Raw genomic sequence first — 24,952 nt, 5'->3', positions numbered from 1 at the left:
AGAGCAGACAGAATTGCCATTCCACGACAATTACGGGAACAAGAAAACTGCCCACGAAGGTCATTCAGGTATGTATTAACTATGATGAAAAATAATCTTCGCTCCAACGTATGGTGGCCAAAGATGAATTCGGACGTTGAAAAACTAGTGAAACATTGCCGAGGATGTACTCTGGTGGCTGCACCTGAACGACCTGAACCAATGGTCCGAAGCGGACTACCGATGGCGCCATGGGCAACCATTGCGTTGGATTCTTGGGACCGTTACCGAAAGGAAGGGCAATACATGCTGGTCGTCATCGACTGTTACAGTCGTTTTATGGAAATGTGTGAAATGATGAGCATCACAGCAAAAGACGTCATTAGAGAATTGTCTGTAATGCTCAGTCGATACGGTATTCCGAATGTGCTGAAGGCAGATAATGCCCCACAACTCAATTCGGAATGTATTGAGTTTAAACTTGATACTGAAGAAAACGGGAACGAATACGATCTACGATTTCGGACAAAGAATACCGACGGAGTTTGGCTCATTTGAAAAAAAGATACCGAATTAAGAAGACTCCTCAGTTTTGATACCATTGGAAAAAGCAGTATCAGAAGTTCTAATTGAAGGGTGCAGCAGCGAGACAAAACTAACAAACGTAACAACTACAATCTACGAGGACAAGACAAGCACCAGTTAAATTTAAAGATTTCGTATCGCACTAAATTAGAATACAAGTAATTAGAAATAAATGTATATTATATGGGGTTTTGTTTCTTTTAAATGTAAAAGAAGATTGTAACATTGTTCTACAAAAACATAGAAAAGAGATTGTTTTGGTTATTAACGTGGTTCAAAAAATCGTTTTTGCTCCACACCGCTTATTTGATTCATAACCAGATTCTATGCCTTCTTCCAAAATTTGAGCTGAATTGGTTGAAAATTGAGAGTGCACAAGCCCTTCAAAGTTTGTATGGGAATTACTATGGGGAAAGGACTTTTTCATTCAATTGACCGTAGTATTTCTCCAAGTGCTCTAGAGTGTTAGTTGACCCTTGGTACTCCTAGGCTACTCTATCAGGTACAACTTTGCTTAAGACCACATTCAAATCGGACGTCTTATTAATTCATTATTGATTTTTAACCAGAATGAAAATCTTTGATCATGATGATTACACTTTTCGATGGGCATCACTGCAATTTGCCTGATTTATGTGTGCTATCTTTGGTGCCTTGTGCAGCAATGTTGCCTGCTGCTGGGAAGCTGTACGATCACTGTAAAAGTTTCTGCAGCTGGATAAAAATCGATAACTAATTGATGAGGCATCCGATATGAATGTGGTCTTCGGCAAAGTTGTAACTCATAGAGTAGCCTAGGAGTACCAAGGGTTAACTAACACCCTAGAACACTTGGGGAAATGCTACGGTCAATTGAATGAAAAACGTCCTTTCCCCATAGTGATTCCCATACAAACTTTGAAGGGTTTGTGCACTCTAAATTTTCAACCAATTCAGCTCAAATTTTAGGAGAAGGAATAGAATCTGGTAATGAATCGAATAAGCGGTGTGGAGCAAAAACAATTTTTGAGAATGTTTTGTACTAGGTATCTAGTTTCAACCAAACACTACCTACATCCTTATAATCAGTTATATGATTATTTTATTTGATATTTACACACAAGCAAACGTAACAATTGAACATAACACCTCTTTACAACAAACAATAAACTCAGCCTAAGCAATGAATTGATAAATAATAGAAATAAAAGAAGAAAAAAGAAAAACTAAATTACCTTAGGAAAAACCCTATCGCACTCCTCACACGGGTAGCTGCCAGCGATGCTACTACTAGCGCCGGCACTGATCGGTGTTAGTTGCGAGCTGTTATCGCTATCGGCATCGAAGCACTGCTGGGTACCACCGCTGCTGGTGGTAGCGCTATTGGTATCGTTAGCGTCCGCCTATATAGGGAAAGCATTTTTGTTTTCGTTTTGTTTCGGGTTTCACAGCAGCAACACGGCAGCATGAGAGCAGCAATAAAGAGGCATAATGTAAAGAAGCACGCGGTCAGCCAGAGTCATAAGTGTAGTAAGACCGACATGAAAGCAAAAAAAGTATGTGCGGTAGAAGGTATTTATCGGGAAAATAAAGGAAAGCGAAAATAAACTGGGATTAGTGATTGCATGTGCGAATCTTTACATTTTATTTCAAGCTCTTACTCCACAAATCTATTGGTTTCCACCTTCATGGTTATTTAAAGAATTCTGATAAAACAAATTGAGGAGTTAGGAGCTTGAAGTTTTGACTCTCATTCTTTTATACAAAGATAGATCACACATAATTAGTTGTCAAACTAGTTTGTCACAGCAGAATCCATCAGCTACTTACCGAGAGCTCCTCTGGACTGAGGAAACCGTTGTTGGTGCCGATGGAGTCCGATGGTGTCCGATCCGGGACCGAGATCAATTGCGGCTGCTGATGCTGCGTATCCACACTGCCGTTTCCGATTTTGATCGGCGACAGTGCGGACAGGAGTTGTGCTTCACCGGAGGAACCGGTGTCTTCGATGGTGATGGTGCTCGGGTGATGGAGCGACGGGACCGTAGGAAGAATCGATGCTGGCTGTTGCTGCTGCTGCTGGTGGTGATTCGAGATGGGCACGAGCTTTGGTAACTTGTCGGTTGAGTTTAATACTTTAAGATCTATCTTATTGCCTAGAGCGTTGGTGTTTTGGTTAAGAAATAGCTGACTAGTATCGATCAGGTTGTTGTTGGTCAACTCGAGGTTGGATATGATGATGATGCTGTGAGACTTGTTCGGGGTGCTGGCGGTGGTTGACCCCGGGCTGCTGTTTGTCACGATCGCCGGTGACGGAACGGCCACCGGCATACCAGTGGATGAAGAGTTAGGAGACATGGTCACTTTGTTCAGATGCTTCTTCTTGTTGTATTGTCGTGGCACATGAACGGGTTGTTCGGGAGTTGCGACAACAACGGGATTGACCGGTGGTGTCGATTCTCCGCCATTGGCGGCGGCTGCCTCCATTTTCTTGCTCTTTTGAGTCAGTTTCGTGGCCAGTGCTTTCGCGATTGCCGGCTTAATGGGAGATGTTTTCTTCTGATTGATCTGCGTCAAAACTTTCTTCTCAGATTTGTAGTCATTGGAAACGGTATAAACCGTATGAACTTTCCTCAAATGCTTTTCCAAGGCGTTTGGGTTCTTGAACAGTTTGGCACATACAATGCACTTGTACAGTTGCTTACCGTTTGGGGCTTGAACATCCGTGATCATGTCCTGACTGGAACTTGTGTTGGTAATCGGCATGGTGGTCAAACTGGACACAGTCACAACCGTGGGTTGTGGAATCGGTTCAAACTCCGGTTCCAGTTCCATGTCCTGATCCCGAATCGGTTCCGGTTCCGGTATCATATCCACTACCTCATCTACCATCATCATTCCATCTCCGCTGATACTCCCCTCCAGCAACGGATCTACATTCGGTTTCAGCTCAATCTCGTCAAAAACCGTCGTGTCTTCCCTCGGTTCCAGCAGCAGCTTATCGGAGGATTCTTCCATACTGCTAATGCTACCGCCGCCAACGCCCATCAGGACACTCTCGTTTGGGTCCTTGTGGATTTTCATGTGGCGTTGAAGAGACCAGGAGTTGGAGAGCACCTTCAAACACTTTGGGCAGTGCAGGTACGCTGTTTTGGATTTGCGTTCGGTGCACTCGTGGTCCTTTAGTTCCTCCGCCAGCTGGAAGAGCTGCAACCAAAGATAAGGTTCAACATTAGAAATATGTATGGAATACAGGGTATGCAACAAGACCTCTTCGGATATCACAGCCAAGGACGGATACTACATGGCGACCGTGATAGCACTATTTAGCCGTTTGTTTTGCAATTTATGTTTAAACTTATCCATCACATCAGTGTTTTGCGCTAGGGTTTCAATCAAAGAATAAAAATAGAAAGAATACCATCTTTTGCCTTTTTCTATGTAAACATCAAGCGACAAGACAAGTGGCGCTCTCCAAGCGTTTCAAGCTGGAAGCTCTACGTAACAGTGTTCGTGATTTGTCATAAGAGAAGTTAATGCGCGTATGTTTTTGTATCCGCATACAATCAGTAAAGCACCCTACCGCATGAAGGTTGAACTCATTCTCACCCCGCGTTCGGAAAACGGTACACGCGTTGCGCGAAAGTGTTGCAAAAGTGCCTTTATTTTTCGATAGAAGTGAAGAAAAATCTTTCGGAATTAGTGAATCATAAAAGGAGAGTGCATTGGGGAATTATTTGAGTGAAGTGAAAGCCATAATATAAGAAGCAAGAGCGAAATAAGTGTTAAAATAGAAGGGCGAGAGGACGCCAGTGCTAGTGGCAACCATTTTGAATTGTGTATAGGAAAAGAAGAGAAACGAAGAAGAGCAGAAAAGAAGAAGAGGATATGTCGGACCCTCCGGGTTCGGAGGAGAGCGGGGCGGTTGGCTTCTCCCAGTGGGGAGAGAGCTCACCGGTCGTCGCCGACAAAAACCAACAGGACCAGATGCAACACCAGATCCGAGACCAGATCCCACCACGAACACAAACATCGAAAAACGGAGCAGCAAAACTGAACATCAAGTACACCATTCAAGACAGCGGACCATACAGGATTTACGTGCAGCTGCGAAACAACGATGGAAATCAGGGAAAGCTGAACAAGTTTTCGCTTGGTTCCACGATCCGAAAATTGGAAAACTTCAAAGGATTCATCGTTGACATGAAATATGTCGGTCGACACAAAATTCTGGTCACCGTCAGCAATTTTATCAAAGCAAACATGCTAGTGGACAAACTGAACGAAGCCACGGAATACCATGCCTTCGTCCCCAAACACTTAGTCACCATTGCTGGTGTCATCGCTGGGATTCCGGCACACATCACAGAAGCGGAAATACTGGAAGAAATCGAAAGCGAAGCATCAGTGGTAGAGGTAAGAAGACTGTATCGACGAAATGGTAAGGAGGAAGCTACGGTTCTGAATCGTGTCAGTGTCACGTTTCGAACAAACGAGCTGCCAGAACGAGTGAAGTTATTCTCCTGCGTCACGCGAGTGCTGCCTTTCTTTAGGAAGGTTGACTTTTGCAGTCACTGCTTGCGTTACGGACACAGCACCAACAATTGCAAGGGAGCTCGCCGCTGCAGGAAATGCGGTAACCGACACGAAGAGGAAGACGAGTACGAGCAATGCGACAACCCAGTGAAATGTGCCAACTGCAGATCATCGACACACACGGCAACCTCGAAAGATTGCCCGGAGAAGAAGATACAGGAAAACATCAACGCCATACGAGCAAGGAAAAATCTTACCTATGCGGAAGCCAGGGAACAGTGCCCTGTCATATGCCAGAATAAGTACGACCTGTTGAGCGACCTGCAGGACTACCCATTACCAGCGGAAAGTTTCGCTTCGGCGGTTAAAGCGAAAGGAGCAACCCTACGAGAAGTTTGGAATAAGACCAACACAATGCGAAGCCCAATCAAGCCGGCGGTAAGGTTGCCTGAACCTGCCAAGCCCGAGGAGAAAGGTAAGAAAAAAGGACATAAACGGCGGCTCTCTCGAGAGGAACCGACAGCAGATGCAAAGGAGAACAACAAACAGGTGAAAAACGCAACACAGGAACCAAGCAACTATGTTTTCGTTGAAAACCCACACAAGACAACGGAGAAAGAGCGAGTGGAAAATCTCGTCAAAGAAGCGAAGCGCAAGACGCTAGAAAACGCAAATGCAGGATTTCAGGAAAAAATCATGAAATTCTATTCGACCTTCATGGAGCAGGACCTTCCAAAAGAAGTTGAGGACAAGTTCAAGGCTTTTGCCAAAGAACACTTTGACCTCGACAAAACGTTCATATAAAACAGCAGCAATGGAGCAATCACTGAAAGTATTCCAATGTAATATACAAAGTTTACAGAAGAACAAAAGCGAACTACAACGGATCTTGACGGCGGCAGACTACGACGTGGCTCTGCTGTCAGAAACCTGGACGAAAATGGAGCTAGAAAGCAGTAAAACGTACCGTATCTCATCTTACTACCACCTCTGCAATTCTCGTTACGACAACTACGGAGGAGCAGCGATATACCTGAGAAACAACTTCAACTACTACGTGGTCAACATCCCGCAGCTGTCTGATTTCACTCAGGCGGTAGCGGTACGCATAGCACGATTGGATATCGTTATCGCATCGGTATACGTCAGCCCAACTATCACGAATCGCGATTTCGAAGAAGACCTGGAAAAAATGGTGCATGTACTACGACCGTTCAAGAAAGTTCTACTAGGAGGAGACTTGAATACGCATCACACCAGTTGGGGAAACGACAAGAACAACGCTAGAGGTCAAATATTTCTGAACACGGTCAACAACGAAAACTGGATCATTCTGAACGACGGCACGAAAACCTTCGTCCCGATTGAACTGAACAAAAAATCTAGTGCAATAGACATGACAGTTTGTTCGACAGCAGTATTTTCCGATACTACTTGGAAAGTACTGGAATATGGAATAGGAAGCCATCATCTAGCAGTGGAAACTGTTATAAACGCGAACGTCGGAGCTCCAATTAAGTACATCTATCATCAAAAGAAAATAAACGAAGATCTGGCACTGCTGGGCGATGCGGAAATACGCGGAATTGAGGACTTGTTCACAAACGTGAAACAAATCTGCAAAAAACACAGACGAAAAGAGAAGAAAGTGCCAAAGTTCTGGTGGTCAAACGAAGTGGACAACGCTTGGAAGGAAAAAACGGAGGCGCGCAGAACCTTCAACAGAGTGTCGAATGAAGCGAATTTGATAAATTTGAAAAGGAAAATAGCTCAATTCAAGAGAGCAAAAAAAGTCGAGATAATGAAGAAACTCAACGAATTCCCGGACGAAATCACCCCCTTTACCTCCTCCAAGGAACTGTGGGCCAAAGTAGGACGTTTGACAGGGAGAAAATACCACCAAAAGGAGAACAACATCATCTGCGAAGATCGGGAAGAAGCTGAGAAGTTTCTGGACCTCCACTTCGGAACAACACAGTTTAACAACGTGGAATCGATGCCGTGCTCCCAATCTACTGAGCGTAGGTAAGTGGAATGAGATTTTGAACAGTAAGAAGAAACACTCCGCACCAGGCGAAGATCGGGTAACGTACGAGATGCTCAGAAGCTTAAGCCTGGAAGCCACGGCGAATATTGTAGAAGAAATCAACAAGATGTGGAGAAATGGTTGTGTAAACGATGCACTAAAAACGATAAAAGTAATAGCGATTCCGAAACCTGGGCGAAATCAAAACGAAGCCGCTGGAAAACGTCCGATATCTCTCGTGTCCACACCAGCGAAAATCGTGAATACCGCAGTACTGGAACAGCTGCAAACCTTTTTGGAAGATAAGCAAGTCATACCACACACTTCTTTCGGATTTCGACGGAACATGTCTACGAACACCTGTCTGCAGTACGTGATAAACAGCATAAAAGCCAACAAGCGAGAAAAATGTATAAGTGCAATGATTTGCGTAGATCTTTCCAATGCCTTTAATGCTGTACAAGTGGCGCAACTAGAAACAATGTTGGTAGAAATGCAAACACCCAGGGAGATAGTCGCGTGGGTGGTCTCTTTTCTCACCAACAGACGAATCCTATTCAGAACAAGTCAGGAGATGCTACAAAGGACGGTGACGAACGGTCTTCCACAGGGTGATGTATTATCACCAACTCTGTTTAACGTGTATACTGTAGGCCTGCATGGAATAGCGAACGAAGACACCGTATTGGTTCAATACGCTGATGATTTTGGCATAATCGTGAAGGCCAAAAACCTCGAGGAACTAAAAGGAAAAGCTCAAAATAGCGTGAACGACTTTGTCGCACGTGCAGAACGATTAGGGTTCCAGATCAATCCAGAAAAAACCAAAAACCTTCTCTTCACCAACAACGACAAGACTCTGGACATCAGCATTAACGGGAAAAAGATCGAAACAGTCAAAAGTTGCCGACATCTTGGCGTTACCTTGGACCGATTCCTAAGCTTTGGAGAGCACATCCGAGAAACCAGAAATAAAATAAATGATCGTTTGAACATGATCAAGGTGATCAATGGAACCAAGCATGGAAGCCATCCCCAAGTATCCGTCAATATCTACAATGCCTTGGTAAGGAGTATAGTAGAATATGGTTCATCCGTAACGTACAACGCGAAGAAGACAAATCGACAAATACTAACGGTGGCCACTAATCAGTGCCTCCGAAAAGCCACGGGTTGTACCAAAAGCACACCCATAAACGCTTTGGCAGCAATCGCTGGCCAGGATCCATTGGAACATCGATTGGAGTACATCACAGGAAATAGTATAGCACGGAGCTTCGAACAAAGAAACGTTATATCCCGGCAGCTGAGTACAGTTTCACAAATTGAGGAAGAAGATGCGGATAAATACTCCTACATGGAAAATGTATACAACAAGGACAAAGAGGTATACAACAACATCATGCCCATAAGATCGATACCTACAACACAACACGTTGAGATCTTTTCGTCCCTGGAAAGCGTCACGGGACCGAAAAGAAACCTGCCACCGATAAAACTGAAGCAAGCGGCATTGTGCGTTATGAATGGAAGATTCAAAAACCGCGGCCGTGTTTTCACGGACGCATCCAAGGATTGCAATACCTGCGGTATAGGAATATACATCGAAGGGACGGCAAGATATCACTACAAGTTGGCGAATGAGGTTAGCATCAGCACTGCAGAGCTTCTGGCTATTAACGAAGCAATGAATGTCCTTAAGGATAAACAACTCTACCACTACGTGGTATACACTGATTCCATGACGGCTTGTGGAATGCTAGAGGAAGCACTACATGCACACAAAGGGCAAGCGATTTTGACGGAAATATTGAGGACAGCATACGAAATGGGAACAGCGATACAGTGGGTGCCAAGTCACGTGGGGCTAGGCGGTAACGAGATCGCAGATCAGTTAGCGAAGCTGGGAACCAGTGCAGCAGCTGAAGTAATGGATCACCAAATTTTCTACAAGGACGCTAAACAGCAACTGAAGAACAAGAAATACGCACGCACCCAAGCGTGGTACAAAAGTTACTCGGCAGAGAAAGGAAAACACTTCTACCAGATACAGGAGGAATACAGCGATAAACCATGGTACTACGGGCAAGACCTAAAAGGATACGAAGTACGACTAATCAACAGATTGATGACAGCACACAACTTTTCAAAAGCATGGCTTGCAAGAATGAAGATTGTAGAAGATCCGGATTGCGAACTTTGCGCAGAACCGGAAACAGCGGAACACTCGATTATTCACTGTCCGCGGTTCAACATCGAACGGGCTGAGTTTTCCTTCGATGGCAGATACGCGAGTTTGGTGGATATCTTCAAGAAAAAAGACATAAGCTTGTGCAAAGAAGTAGTTGCATTCGTTAAAAAATGCAAACTTGATCTGTGAATAGTGCACCAACGGTGCACGCATAACAACAGGGCATATGGTCATTAGTCACCGGCCCTCAACCCGAGACGCGAAAACGGGCTCAAGCAGAAAGAAGAAGAAGAAGAAGAAGAAGAAGAAGAAGAAGAAGGTTGAACTTTCATCCGCAGATAGCGCTGCGGTAGTGTCCCCCCGAGCATCCGCGGAGTGGGCATTCTTGATATTCTTATTCTTTGGTTTCAGTGCTAGTCATGAACTCTTTCATGGCGTAGAGAATAAAACTGCCGAAAATATCATAGACAACTTATCTAAACAGACTCACCTTCATGCAGAACACGCACAGGAACAGATTATGCTTCCGCATGTGCTTGTCCAGGTTCGACTTAGTCATGTACTTGCGCAGGCAGATCTCACAGGGATACTTCTTATCGGCATCCGGATCGGATACCGCACCCATGCCCGGATTGGGCGTAGCCGCCGGTTGCGGTGGAACCATTCCCAGCGACTCATTCAGCGTGGCCAACGAATCCGTCGAGGACGAATATCGGCTGTGCAGCTTGCCTTCCATGCCTTGCCCAGCGCCACAGAACCCAACACTGCCGATTCCGGAATCACCCAGATTGCTTCCGCTGCTACTGCCCCCGTCGTAACCGAGCAGATTACTGGTCTCGAAAGAATCGAACGTGATGTTCATGTCGCTGGCTCCGAGCGAGATGCTTATCAGGTCCGCCGGACTGAGTGTGTCCTCCGGAAGCGTTTGGTAACTTCCGTACGACGGGTGTTGGAGCATCTGTTGGTGCTGTTGCTGCTGTGGTGACTGATGATGGGCCATTGGTTGGTGGTGTTGGGTCATTTCCGGTGCAATCTGGTGCTGACTAGAGTGATGTTGCATGGGCTGAGTGATGGTCGCTGCCGGAGGCGGGTTGAAGTGACCGAAATCGTCACACCCGTGCTGGTGTTGTATTTGGAAGCAATTATTAAGTGATTATGATCGAAAATATATGGTGTTCTTTTTTTCTACCTACCTGTGACTGTTGCTGCATGGTCCCATGACCCGACGCGATCAAGTCCAGATCAAACATGTGATAGTGATGACTGGATTGGTACTTGGGTGAACCAGTTTTCATCAAACTGTCAATCGGCGGCAGCGAAATCTTATCGTAGCTCAGATCACCGGCAGTTACCATCGATGTCGCTGAATTTCCACTCATGTGATTGCTATTGTTGTTCACGTCGCTCCCAATCATCATGCCCGATTGATGACCGGAAGAACTGGATCCCGCGGCCGTTGCAGACGTCGATGGAAACCCCACGTCAACGTAGTTCTGATTCTGATCCAGGTTCAGGCCGTAATCGAGGCTGACCGATCTCAGGATGTTGTTACAGATGTCGTACGGACTGGGTTCCAGCAGAGTGGCGCCGATTTTTGCAGCGTAACTTCGTGAGTACCAAACCCGCAGAATGTCGCCCAGTTCGATGTCCTTGATCGCTGTGTAGTAGATTTCATCGTTTTCCTGTAGAAGGAAGTAACGGTTCAAGATAGTTCTATTCTTAAGAGTGATCGTATAACCCACACTCACCTGGTAGCATATCAGATTCTGCTCGTTGGAAAACCTCGCCAAGCTGACGTGGATCATCCAGTTGCATTTGGTGCTGTTCCGCGTGTCCAGATACACATTCCGTCCGTTGAACAGGGTTTGCAGATCAAAGTCCAGCTCGCTACCGTAGTAATACGGCGGGGAAAATAGCACCAATGGGAAGGGGATGTTTTTGATGGGGGCGTAGGATTTCTGCGCCAACAGTGGTCCGAATCGGGTTCCCTTGGCAAACTTTTGTGACGTTACGACGCAGCTGCTTCCATCAGCTGCGTCCATAATCAGTAGGCCATTGGGAACCGATGACCTCGAGAGGTTAAGCGAGGGCTTATCTTCGATCTTAGACGTGACCAAGAAAGAGAAAAAAGGGAAACAAGATTAGTTTTAAGAATTTAGTAAAAATAGATCGAAATGCAAAAAGAACAATGAGTAGCCCACAGCCTCACCATTTTTTTAATGAAGTCGATTAAACCTCTCTAAATAAGTTTTTTTTTTCTTTTGTTGTAATTTTTTATATGAAGTTATCGTCAAAATCTGCAACACTTCCCATCTTCCTAAAAACGTGACATAACTTAAACATGAACTTCGAGATTAGTAGTAATTTCCTACGTACATATTTCCAAATTGAGTGTTCATTTCATTCTCCATGTTCGTTTGAAAAAAAGTGTCTGGTCTATTTGGTCTCATAAAGTCATAAGCTGGTCGTAAGTGTTTGGTCTGATCTGGCCTCATAAGTCCCTGTTTTACTATTTCATAGTCCAAGCAATAACATCGACTCTTGATTTTTCTAGTATGCTGTAAAATGGCGTAACGATAACCTGATAGGAGCACAAGCTCTGGTTCTCACAAGTTACCTACCGGGAAATTTGACCAATTCGCCAGCCTAAATTTACGTGCTTGGCACTAGGTATATCCTAACTTCAGCTGAAATGTGAAGATATATCGGGGGCGTTTTACAAGTAGTACGATTCAAACAGGGTCTAATTCTGGCATCCAGCGGCTAAATATGGAATGCTCTTGCACCGGAAGCTATACCTCAGGTGTTCGAAAGAGCAGTTCTCGTAAATAGTGAACCGTATGACAGCGGAGTTGATGAAGCTAAGACCGATGGTAGTAGACGGTGATTGCCCGTGTAGCCTGACCTCTTATCACTACGGACTACCTGTTTCGGGTGTCTGAATCGTACATTAGACGGGTAACACCATAACTCAAAGCATCATGCGACCTTATTGCATATTACATACCTTGTAAAAGTAATAAGTATCGGTATTGATTGTGGCCGAGAATGATATTGTGACAAGGAAAAATGGGTCAGTATTGCTTATCTCTTATGTGATGTTCACTTGCTTGCGGCAGTTGGGGCTAGAGTTCCGATTCATGGGAAATATCGGTATCATTTGTTGACTTTTTCGTCAAGGGATCCGGTTTCGACTAACAAAGGAGCGTGTAAAAATCGGAACCTTTCAATCAGAAACCTTCCGTTCAGATTGAATTTAAATTGACAGCTGTAACAAGGGAGTAAGTCGTTTGGCCGATAGGGTTTTTAGGCCCACTGCAGTTTCTTCTTAAGTGATCCCTTCAGATATCGAATTATTCTTTTGGCCTGTTGGCCTGCGTAGTTCGCAGAATATTGGCTCACAAACAGCTATGTTGACAGCATACGAGATACCCGGACGAGTTACTTGAGCTACGAACGACAGAATCCCGCCAAGCATTCAAGCGCTTGTTTAAATGGGACATGATCCATCTCCTTCATTTAAAGTTTTAGGTGATATTGATTTGCCCCGTTTAACACTCAGGTAGTGACAACAATTCGGTCATGCCAAACTTCTCGATTGTTTCCTCAACGTATCTTTGTTGGTTCAGCTAGAGTTTGCCTTCCGCATGATCCTTCTACATCCGTATTCCTAGACACAATGTTTCTTCTCCTAAATCTTACATTTTGAATCTTGTGCATAGGTTTCTCCTCAACTATTCCTTCGAGTTCCGATCATTGGTAAATATTAGGAAATCATCTACGTATATGGTAATAAACATCATCTCTACCGTAAGCAGCATAGTTGTCCCATGTTGATAGGGATTCCCATAAAATATGGGACAACTACGCTGCACACGGCAGATCTGGTCATCATTGGGTCATCACGAATCATCCAGTATAAACATGAATCAACGCTTGAACGAATAAGGTCGAATTCGTTCAGGACGACATCGAGCTGCATATGCAACACACGACTATTCTTTATTACACCAACGAACCTAATGCCTGGTTTAGACAGTGCGAGTGACTTGATTCAAGTCAATGGAAAATGCCCAATTGAATGCGAATTGAACATGTAAACACCACCATTCATCTCACATGAGCAAGTCACTTGACTTGAACGAAAGTTGAACATGTTGAACTTTTTCATTCAAGTCAAACGAAATCGTCTCACTTGCCTCGTGTAAACCCGCGATTCATGTGAGCTGAATTCAAGTCATCTGTCAGTGAGATGAATTCAATTCAGTTCGCTTACGCTCCGCACGAGTTGAACAATGTAAATAAACACTTGCTTCAACTGAGATGCATTCAAGAGCATTCAAGTGAACACTCAAGTCATTTGCTCAGTCTAAACACATCATTCCATTGGATTGAACATCTTTGAGATGTTAGCAAGTGAAATGCTCGTTTCAGTTGAACAATGTAAACCAGGCATAGACCTTAAAATGACTGACAATTATCATGTCATTTTAACAGATGTAGCATGAGCATGAAAAAGATAGCAGCATGATCGATAAAGTAGAATATATGATCCGTCTGTTTTGTGCATGTGTGTGGTCTGTCAAAATGACCTGAGAAGTGTCAAACATATTCATGGTCAGCTTTGTTGTTGTAATGAAGAATACCTAGATTGTTTGAGACCATAAAAGTTTAAGTGAAAATCAATTTCAATTCGCTAATTGACACAGACCCTTGGAATTATCATTACGAGTCGAGACGTCAACTGGAGAAGTACCACATTGACGACGAGCAAACCCCCGTTTGCTTTGGATAAGCATCAGAGGCTTCGAAACAATTATGGTCCACTGCACGAATTCGTGCTGGCCTGCTCTCTCCCACAGGAAATTTGACGTTTGAGCGGTGCCGACACCGCTCAAACATCAAATTTCGTGTGGGAGTAAGCAGGCCAGCACAAATTCGTGCAGTGGACCATCGGAGACGTGCAAGTACTGCAAGTGAAGCTGACCATCAAGAAGAAACCCCTTTTCCTGCTCTACCGAGGTCAATCACCAACGCAAGCTCCTCAGACCGGCATTCCATAACGAAGATTTCCATTTCGTACAAACTTTATTAGAATAGAAAATCAAGCCAAACAAGTGGTTGCCTAGGCAACGAAACTTCAATTCCCTGAATTGGACAAAAAATAAGTTTTTTTTTGTTTTTATTAACGTGTATTTTAACACTGAGCTTATTCTACACAAAAAAAAAACAAGTTCCTTTGCAAGGGATTGCCTCAGGAATGGATTCCATCCGTTTAATTAGGCGAAACAATTTTCAAGTTCTCTGCCTCTGGAACGGTTTCTGTCCGTTGAGTTAGGCTACAAGATTTTCAAGTTCACCTTGGCGATTGTGAAGACGTGATAGTTGATCAGCTATGATTTGCTTTCCGAGTCTATATCAAGCCTATAATTAATCCTAAATTTGAAAGGTTTTGCAGTCTAAGCCTCCCAAGTAAGAATAGTTTGAACTTTTCATCGCCAGCGCTTCTCTGAGTCATATCTATCGGATATCTATGCGATTCTATTAGTGACTGTTGCTATATTGAAAACATATTTCTAATATATAAACTGCTGAAAACGCAACATCATTAAAAGTTGAGGTTTTACGCTTCTAATTACCACCAATAATATCTGCTAAACTTAACATGCTGTTGTTGAAGAAAAGGAGATGTTGTAGCTTAGGCCGAATACTTGAAATTATCATTATCAGTCGAGACGTGAACTTCACTCGATGACGATGGTGATTCTGAAGACGACTCAGGTGTTGATAAGTCTCACAGGGACTCCGGCGTGGTTGTTGTCTGATTTGGCTAAGTACCACTCACTCAACAAAATTTCCAGCGGTAGAACACGCTTCTTATACGTTCGAAGGATAGTTGTACATATCTCGACTTCTGAGCTGGTTGATGTGAAATCGGATCAGCTTCCTGTCGTTAATCGAAGCGTTATACATTACTCGGCCGATCCTATCCACAACAGTTCCTGGAGCCCACTTATTATTGGCATAGACTTTTGCGTATACTTGCTAAACGTATTTCGACTGTATGGTTGATACTCGAAGAGATGGCTTTCCAGTCTTGACAAAAATACAAATACTGCTATTTTATCTTGTTTGACGTTTCGGTCCGTTTGGGACCTTCTTCTGGGACTCGAAAAATCTGTAAACATCGAGTCCCAGAAGAAGGTCCCAAACGGACCGAAACGTCGGACAAGATAAAATAGCAGTATTTTTATTTTTGTCAAGACTGGAAAGCCATCTCTTCGAGTATTTTGCGTATACGGCGGCTTTCGGAACGAACGACTTTGTTTTGTGATTGAGCGTAGAACGGCAGTATGGTAAGCTGTTTACTCTCTGTCCTGGACTTTTTTAATCGCCTGCTTAAGGCTTTTTACGGCATCATCAGCATCGGCAGCCATGTTGCATATGTGTCTCGAAATTTCAAAGTGATAATTCTCTGCCACCAAAGCTAATATTAGTATGAAAAAGTAGCATCCTATATGCTACTCGCAGTGATTACGATGATATTTTCTCTGCAGGGTTGTTGCAGAATTGACCGATGTTCATCACTTCAAAAATGCGAGGAAAACTATCATTGAAAAGCAAAAAGTCAATGATTCGTTTGCAGCTCAGTGATAAATCATGACACCATAAACGTATCTAAAAACCTTTAAGCTTGATCATAGGATTGCGAGTGCAATGGTGCTGTTAATACGTATCCCACTCCGTTTTCGATGCTGAACCCCTTGAACTCGGCGCTAGTAAATTGCGTGCCATTATCTGGCACTAGGACTGCAGGCATGTTGGCAAATAGGCTTCGAGGTTGATTGTTGCCTTCGAAGTGATGGACTTGGCTGGGAAAATCTCTGGCCATTTGCTGTATACATCCACCAGATGACCAGGTAAAACACGATCCCCAGCAGACCAGCGTAGTCGACGCGTAGTCTGGCATGGAATCGTTGGTTCGGGCCACTATTCTGGTGTAACTTTTGGTGAAGATCTTGCTGCAGAGGCACAGCGGTGACAAACTAGAACGTAGTCGATAATATCCTCTTCGAGATAAGGCCAGTAGACTAAACTACACGCCACAGCCTTCATTTGTTGAAATCCTTCCGGTTGCATCTTGAAAAAGTCCTCGTTATTCAACCATGCAGAAATGCAATCTCCACATCCATCCAGGGCTTGCCATCTCCATCAAGAAACGGACCGTCGTGTAGCTTATTACTGAAAAGTATACCTCATGCCTTTATCGTTTAATTCTTCCATCGAGACCACGCTTCGTCGTAAACACTCATTTGTTTTACATAGGTTTTCGTCCTTCATGGAGATTGTCCAGGACCCACGTTAGGTTCTCGTGCAAGGATTTTATCTCTTCTTTCATAGCCTCAATCCAGCGCTCTGTATCCGGCAGTTGCAATACTTTCTCGTAGCTCACTGGATCATCAGACGCATTAGCATCATCCGTTCTGCCGAGAAATGGACCTTGAGCACGCTTTCAAAATACACACAACTTTCACTGCAAGTGGAGCGGACCTGGTGTGATGGTTAGAATACTTGACTATCACGCCGAGGACCTGGGATCGAATCCCACTCCCGACAAACTCGCAAAATGTGAGTTCTTCCTTCGGAAGGGAAGTAAAGCGTGGGTCCCGAGATGAACTAGCCTAGGGCTAAAAATCTCGTTAATACAGATAAAAAAAAACTTTCACTGCCATTCAGAGATAGGAAACATTCGTAGATGCCTTCATACTGCTGTTATTAGCTGTTCCGAAATCAACGTCCGAAGGCCAGAGTCAAAATACCGGAGCTTTCAGCCGCAAAAATACTGCAAAGCCACATTGACTTGCTCAGCTTCATCGTATGTTTCTTCTCTGAACATTCCGTGGCAAAGTGATCTGGCTTCTGACAATTAAAGCTTATATGAGCTGGACTACTTCATATTGCCCTTGCTGTGCAAGCCTTCTTCGGTATTGCTGCTTACCGGACCTCGTTCTAGCTTCACGTCTTGCAATATTTTAGCTTTTACAGCCCCTAGCTCCATTATCATCTGTTCATATTAATCGGGCAGCCAATCAGGAATCGCCCACCTTGAATCCGATTAGATCGTGCTTATGAGTTCGTCGACGTAAGATTCTACACTTGCACAGTTTACAAGACGCAACGACTTCAATGTCACTGTAATCCAATCTTCCTGGTTGGTCTCCTACCGTGCCATGCCCTAATACCGTGTATTTGTCAAAAAACTCAAATATTTTACTAAATGTATTATGTTTTTTGCTGAGTAAATAGTTCAAACGTTAGCATACCAAACCATCTTAGATACGTCATAAGAAGTATCGCATATATTTACAAACACAGGCTAATAAAAATGTTGACAGAATTCGAGTGCAAAGTATCAATGCGCGGTATTAGGGCATGATTACTTTCGTGTTCCAAATACCGTGTTTTGGCTAAAATTGTAAACTGAAAATATTATTGATACTTTTTACTTTATGAATCAGTTGTACAAACCTTTAGGCAATGTCCAACACGCAGGTTCCTTTTATTAGATACTTAGAGTGTTTGATATAGGGATAATTCAATGGGCCTCCAATGTATGCGGGTTACATACACGGTGTTAGATAGAATGTTATGTTTTATCATTTTGATTTTAAACATGGCTTAACTAATGAGTGTAATCATTCGAAGAGGGTATTCTGCTTAGAGGGTTCGAAAAGTCGGTACAAGATGGCTTAACTGTTTGAAATTCCACTAATCATATTTTTTATACATAATACATACAATAAGCAATAATATAGCGTTTGAAAAATTAGGATACATTGTAAAATAATGTTTACGCGGCTGTTTGAAGTGAAGAGCATCCTTAAGGTCACGGTATTAGGGCATGGCACGCTATCCTGAAAGACTGCTTCCAGCTTCTTCCAAGCTTCCTCCGCGCTGACTTGTCCTGTCCTATACCAAGCTGTAGTTAGCTTTCAAGGCTCAAACAAATTGTCACCAGGGCTCGTTGCTTGATGCCCTCACTCAATCTGTCGTCGTTACTTAGGACATTCCAGCTTCCTTGCCAAATTAGAACCACCCGCATCGCATAGCAAAGGCCCAAGTCGAATAGTTGTCTCTTCCACACAGCTTTTCTATATGGCAGGCAGCGCCACGGATCCTCCGTTGATGCGAACACTACTGACGGTGACAGTCGAACTTCCGTGTCCTAATCAGAGTTCCCCATTTCTCATGTGTCATTGAATCAAATTTCAAACAACCCCCAACAATAATGACCATGTCGCAACCTGAATTTGTTGCGACAATCCGCGCAATGCGACATGGGGTTGTCCCAACTTGAAAAGAATAGGATAAAGATCGTTGTGTACACAAATGTAATCGCAGTACGCTGTGTTGATAGGATCCTCTGGGTGCGAGGTAGGCGCATAGCTCCCGGGGAGTTCGTCTCATGCGCTGCGTGTACTGTTGGTATCTAATGCGGCGTCTTTTTTCAGTACAGAACTCAGGTGTCTGGTTGGTCTATACGATTCGACAAGGAACTCCTAATGCACAGGTTGAGGTTTCTGAATTCTGATTCGTTTAGAAAATTGTTGTCATGGAATTGTCTACTCCAATCCATGCGTCTTCTGTAGCATGAGGCGCATAACTTTGAGCTCGCTTGCATTGCGGCTTCCGTACATGAGACTAGAGCACGTGCACATCAACTCTGGTCCTGATCTATCTCCAAACTGACCTAAACATGAACTTCCTGAATTCGCCGCCCTTCTCAAATGATACTTCTATTATTAACATTATGCTGATGTTGGTTCTGGGTCCATAACCAGGGATGGGATCATTCACTTGATACTATCTCAGTTCAGAAGCATTCTATCAAAAAACTATGTGTGGATGAATTGAACCTTGTAGTTTTATCTGAAAGTTCGCCGAATAGCATTAGGATCGCACACGCATACCTAATTCGTCAACGAGCTGTGAAGGCAACTCTCCACGCGGTGAATGTAATGAATTAAATTCACGCCGTGGAGAGTTGCGTTTGCTGCCTTCTGTTGACTTTATTATTGACGCTACGCTAGTAAAGCCTGTATCCGCAATAATCGGGACACAGAAGTACGGCTGAAGCTCTGTAATAAATCGGTAAAATTGGCCAAAAAATTGACTGAGAACTCTTTGATGTATGTTTATTATCTGTGCCAAATTTAATAAAAATCGATGCACTACTTTGAACTGTGGATGAAAAACAAATAGACGTGGTTTTAAGCGATTTGTACAATCATGACCAATTTTCATTCGCATTATAGATGGTTCGTTTACGCTACAGTGCAAAGTTCTGTGATGATGATTATGAAATTTCGTTAGCAGTTATGATACTTTTAGAGAAAGTTTCTTGCAAAATTTCATCAACTTTGATCAATTGGTTTGAAAGCTACTTGTGTTGATAGGGGTGAGTGTTAGTGAAAATTTTTCGTGTTTTTCATGTGCGATGTTTGTTTATTCATAACTTTTGAATTTCTCTGCCAATTTTCATGAAATTTTCACAGAAGGCAGTTGATTATGTGATTATTATGCTTGCAAAATTTGATCATTATTGGTATAGTACTTTCGATAGTACAATCGAAACAATAAAGGGTGCTGACTAATTGCTGTCTGAGGAGCTAAAATCACGTTCAGTCCGAATACATGTTTCGACTATAAAATTGTTGATAGTGCATCGATTTTTTCGAAATTTTGCCCATGCAACAAATGTAGATTGAGAGGTTTGTGTCAAGCAAAACTAGGGGCTGTACAAAATTTAATGGCACACATTCTACTCTTTCTTTGCTACAATAAAAAGTACCTACTGCACCGATTCACATGAAATTCTGTAGGTGAAATGAACACATCTGAAGATGTTATTAGGTCAAATTTGAGCAATTATAATGTATCTATTGCAGAGTTACAGCTGCATTTCTGTGTCCCGATTATTGCGGATACAGGCTTTACATTGTTCTACAAAGTATCAGGTAAAACAAAAATGAAAAATTGCTCCATACATTAGTTTTTGCTACGATGTTTCTGAAGCGAGTTATTAGTAAGTGAATGTAAATGATTGCAAATGAATGATCCCACCCTTGTCCATAACCAATTGTTATACGCAATGGAAAACGAATTGTACAGTTGAACATTACAAAATGGAATGAACAAATTTATAATCTCATCTATTAGTCCAACTTACAAGTGCATAGCAACGCGGGGTACCAGCTTACTAACATTCTGAACTCTTGGACGACCTGACTACTATTAGGCCTTGACTTCAGAGAAACAAAAGTGGTTCATTAGAGTAGTTTGCATGCGGAAAAGTTTTACAGAAATCAATATTACATCGAATAGTATGGGGTAAGTTCCTCGACAGGGAATGTGAGTACCTGGTATGGCCTGAGCCTAGTTGAAGTTAGTCTTTGAGTTCAACGAACTGAAAACAAATAGTAAGTACATGCTTTCTCATACGTAGAACCTCCGTAGAACATCTGTGACCTACATAAACTCATGTTTAATCATTTATCAAATAAAAAATATTTCACATTAATATTCCTGAGAATATTTGCTAACCTAACTCAAGTCATGACTTGACTTGATTTCAAAGAACATCGAGTAATAGAATTTTTGTAAATTTTCAAGAAAGATCGACTTATTCATTTCGGCTACCAAAAATTACAAACATTACACCGGTAAACTAGTTTTTTCTCATGATCTGTGTTAAAATGAGTCTTGACTTCTAATCTTCAAGAATCTTAAAGAAACAACGAGAAACTCTAGCCAACAGTGTCTTAATTAGCGACCTTGAGAAAACGTGAGTAGGGTCATATATCGACCATAACAGAATTCCGTGATTTTTGCATCGAAGTAAACAAATCTTGACTTGGGAACTACTATTACATTGACTCTAATTTAAAATACACCAATTTTTAAACTTTTTCAACACCCAAAAACTAATCAAGAAAATGTTACTAAATTTGGTTGTCCTAAACTTCCAGTTGACTGTTCACCTTAAACAGAAAACAATTGAAACTCAGTAACGCTGCAGACAATTTCGAACACAATGTATTCAACAGCCCTGAATCCTGATGTCCCGTTTTTGAATTCCAACCGGTTGCTGTCCCTAAACACCGGACAACCTGACAAAACACGGCGAGAAAACAGAACGCTCTGATCCGTCCATTTGCAAAGTGGCTGCAACATGGGGATAAAAATATTGACTTTTTTTCGCCGAGCTGCGCAAAGACTAGCTAAAACGGCCATCGGACTGCGCACATGTTGTCATGGACATTAAAATGCGTAAATTATATAATTTAATCGGGTCTAATTGCACATCCGGTGCGTTGGATCGCTAGGGCCCGGCTGTCCCCACCGGTTGGCGGTCCGATCCGGCCGATTTTCACTCAGCAACCGGTCCAAATCGACAATACTTCCATAAATGGTATTAAATGGGCCCTGGGGCGCACACTCACGGCTCGGCTCGGCTCCGTACTTACATGATCTCCCTTGGCATATTCTGGACAATTTTGGGTGTAATGCGATGCTCCACAGATGCTGCATACTAGGATCATGATGAGTCAACCCAGGCAGCCACGGTCGAGATGGACGGGGATTCCGTTGTAACACAATACGATGTTTTGCAGGTTGGTGGTTCCGTTCCACGGGGCAGCCACGATCACGATCACGATCACGGTGCAAAGGAAATCGACGAGATTCGCAGACGATGATGTCCACGGAGGAGAGATAACCAGAAAGAAGAGAGAAGATCCAGGGATGTTGTATTCTGGTTGCTCGTTCCAGATTTTCGTCTTCTGGCAGAGGACAGCGAGAGCGAGAGTGTTTGCCAGCAGCAGCTAGCAGTACTGACGGACGGCCGACCGACGACGGCTCGGAGGAACCCACACACAGTCGTGTCCGTCCACCACCCCAAAACTCACGCTCACGGAATATCTCTTTGGGTTGCGTTGGTTGTTGGCTGGCGATCGAACCGACACTGACATGACTGACATGTAGGCAGGCATGCTAACTAATGTGTGTGAGAAAATCCAAGTTGTGCGGAAAAATAAGTCAGAAAATGGATACCACTTTTCCCTACCCACTTTCCCAAAGGGTCCAAAAACGAAACAGGATTAGCAACCCTTGCGATCCAAGTAGTCTCCTCCATGATCACTTTCTCTCCATCGGGAAGGCACTGCAGCGCGATCACCGTAGCCCACAAATCATCGACATCGTGACCCAGCGCTAGCCTACTGCGACGAAAGTTAATCCGGAAAAGTGGTCCCATTTTCCTCCCCTCCCGTACTAGCCTACTATGTACTAGTACTAGTACTGCTGCTGCCTGCTGCTGCTACCAAAGATATTGGACTTTTCCGAGGGCACCCTGGTCGACCTCCGAAAAGCCCACTGTGGCGAACTCTGGCTCTCCCTGATCTCCGGGCTTACCTTTTTCAACCAACTGCACATTGCTATTTAGCACTGATAATGCATCAAAACAAATATTCGGTGATAAGTCACTCATAACTCGCGTAAGGCCTTCGAAGCCCCTGACTTTTTTTTTTCTTCGCTACGCTTAATTACACTGGTCGTCTTTTCCTTCGCTATGCCTCCGTTTTCCTTTCGATCCACGACGGGCAGAATTATAAGGCACTACTAGATACATGAAACGACAAACCAACAATCGTGAAGTGTACGAAATAAATAAATAAAGTAGACTGAAAAGCAAAAGGGAGCAATAGGGAAAAAGTTTAAGCTATGGTGAACTCAGTCAAGAAAATACGCTTATACTAATCCAATTTTCCGTCTGTCTCTCGCGCGAACCCCATGTCAATATGCAACTCAACTAAGCTATACCTACTAAAGTAAGTCGCAGACTAAAGTCGTAATGAAAATAAAACCCATACCCAGAGCGCCATATGCCATGCAGTTCCAACCAACCAACAACACATGTGCGAGTGACTTATCCATCTATCGCCGTCGACGTCGGTCGCACACAGCAAGGGCGAATGGCGTTTAAAGATTCAGCCAGATTAGAAATGGGACACACGCAACTCTGTTCATGTAGAACAAAATTACCAAATAAGATCAAACTAAAAACAATTTTACATACAACCAACTTTGAATTATTTGATATGTTGTATGAATCTTGATTATTATTACATATTTCGTCTTCATTATAAAGATTTTCAGTTCCAGGATTCTTTGAAAAGTTTGTGGAAGAATTAAAGTAAAGAGAAAAGGTTTAACAGAGTGCAGATTTTTCTCCAGCAGTAAATTGTCTTTGAGATAAATATATAGAAAACAAAAAAGATGAAAAATAACGAAATAGTCATTTTTTTAGAGTTACAAAAATAATGGTAATTTATTAGATATGTTTAATTTTTTTTTTTTTGTCGAAACCCATAGTATTAATATTTGAATAACCTGTAATTTTTGTTAGGATGCAATTCTTAAATAAAAAAAAAAAATATAGTAACAATATCTGCGCATATTAGGCGTTTTTTTTGTGAAAAAAAAAAATAAAATTTAAAATTTAAAGAATTTTCTTGAACTACCCTAAGCTAATTGAAAGAAATTGCTCTAAATCTGATAATTGAAAAACTTCCTAGGGGAAATTACCTATTCTCGGCCGTTTTGTTCTCTTCGCCTTTGGGGATTTTTGAAACCTATTGAACTCAGAGTTGGTCTCAATTCCTTCCCAACTAAGCTGAATTATATGGCCAAGTTTCAGGCAATTTCGCAGAAAAAAAAAACCTCATGACGAAGAGAACAAACCTGCCGATAATACCCATTGTCACCCTATATAAAAACTTTGTACAGCAAACTTTCTCAAAATTAAAAGACTTACAACTTTACCGAATAATGTGAATAGGGGAACTTATGTATTTTCGGCAGTTTTGTTCTCTTTGTCTTGTTTTTTTTTTAACCTGTTAAATTCAAATTTGTCGTCAAATCTTTCCCGACCAAGCTTTCCTGACCAAACTTCATGTAATTTGGACAACAAAAACCCCCCAAGACGAAGAGAACAAACATGCAGATAATACCCAAAGTCACCCTACCCAGGTAACCGATGAGCATTAAAATAAGCCATATTTAAGCTTTAAAACTGCATTGTATCTGCTCGCTTTTGTTAAAAATCACTTAAATACAGAAAAAAAATCTGCTCGCTGTCGTATCATAGCAGTTCGACTGCCAAATTGCCCTATATTAGCGTTTTAAAAGCCGTTTCAAATCTGACAGCCGTTGTGTGGCATTTCAAATGCACGATGTGTTTTGGTTAACAAGCATTGCAACTGCTGCTTTATTGCCATAAAACTGCCAAGAGAGATGAGTGATGCTAAAACTGCTACACATTTGGCGACAAACATGTCTAAAGGTCCAATCTGCAAAAGAGAGCAAATTACGATGTCACAGTGGACATTTTGACAATTTGTGATGTGTAGATCGGAAAAGGATTGTTTAATCTACCTTCCGACGCAAAAAAAAAATCAAAACTTATAAAAACAAGCACGTTATAGTTGAAAGAGATGTCTCCTCTCTATAGAGCCTCTCATCTGCACTTAGACCAAGCCCACTCATGGGCTCAATCAAGCGTTTTAACGTTAAGTAGAGCCCCGAACAAAGAAGCG

General features: G+C 42.7%; 1 protein-coding gene across 1 annotated transcript; it reads right to left on the bottom strand.

Moving 5' to 3' along the window:
- Nucleotides 1-1,723: 1,723 nt before the first annotated feature.
- Nucleotides 1,724-23,331, bottom strand: LOC109428083 (uncharacterized). The gene is made up of 6 exons (XM_062855773.1): nt 21,824-23,331; nt 11,045-11,398; nt 10,490-10,978; nt 9,787-10,416; nt 2,374-3,750; nt 1,724-1,946 (listed from the first exon to the last, which is right to left on the bottom strand). Exons 1-6 carry the CDS (start codon nt 21,896-21,898, stop codon nt 1,770-1,772), a joined length of 3,102 nt encoding a protein of 1,033 aa, XP_062711757.1. The 5' UTR covers nt 21,899-23,331; the 3' UTR covers nt 1,724-1,769.
- Between the last annotated feature and the right edge of the window lie 1,621 nt (nt 23,332-24,952).

The sequence above is a fragment of the Aedes albopictus genome, chromosome 3 (genome assembly GCF_035046485.1).
Source record: "Aedes albopictus strain Foshan chromosome 3, AalbF5, whole genome shotgun sequence".
NCBI lineage: Eukaryota > Metazoa > Arthropoda > Insecta > Diptera > Culicidae > Aedes > Aedes albopictus.
This window is presented reverse-complemented; position numbering and strand designations above follow the sequence as displayed.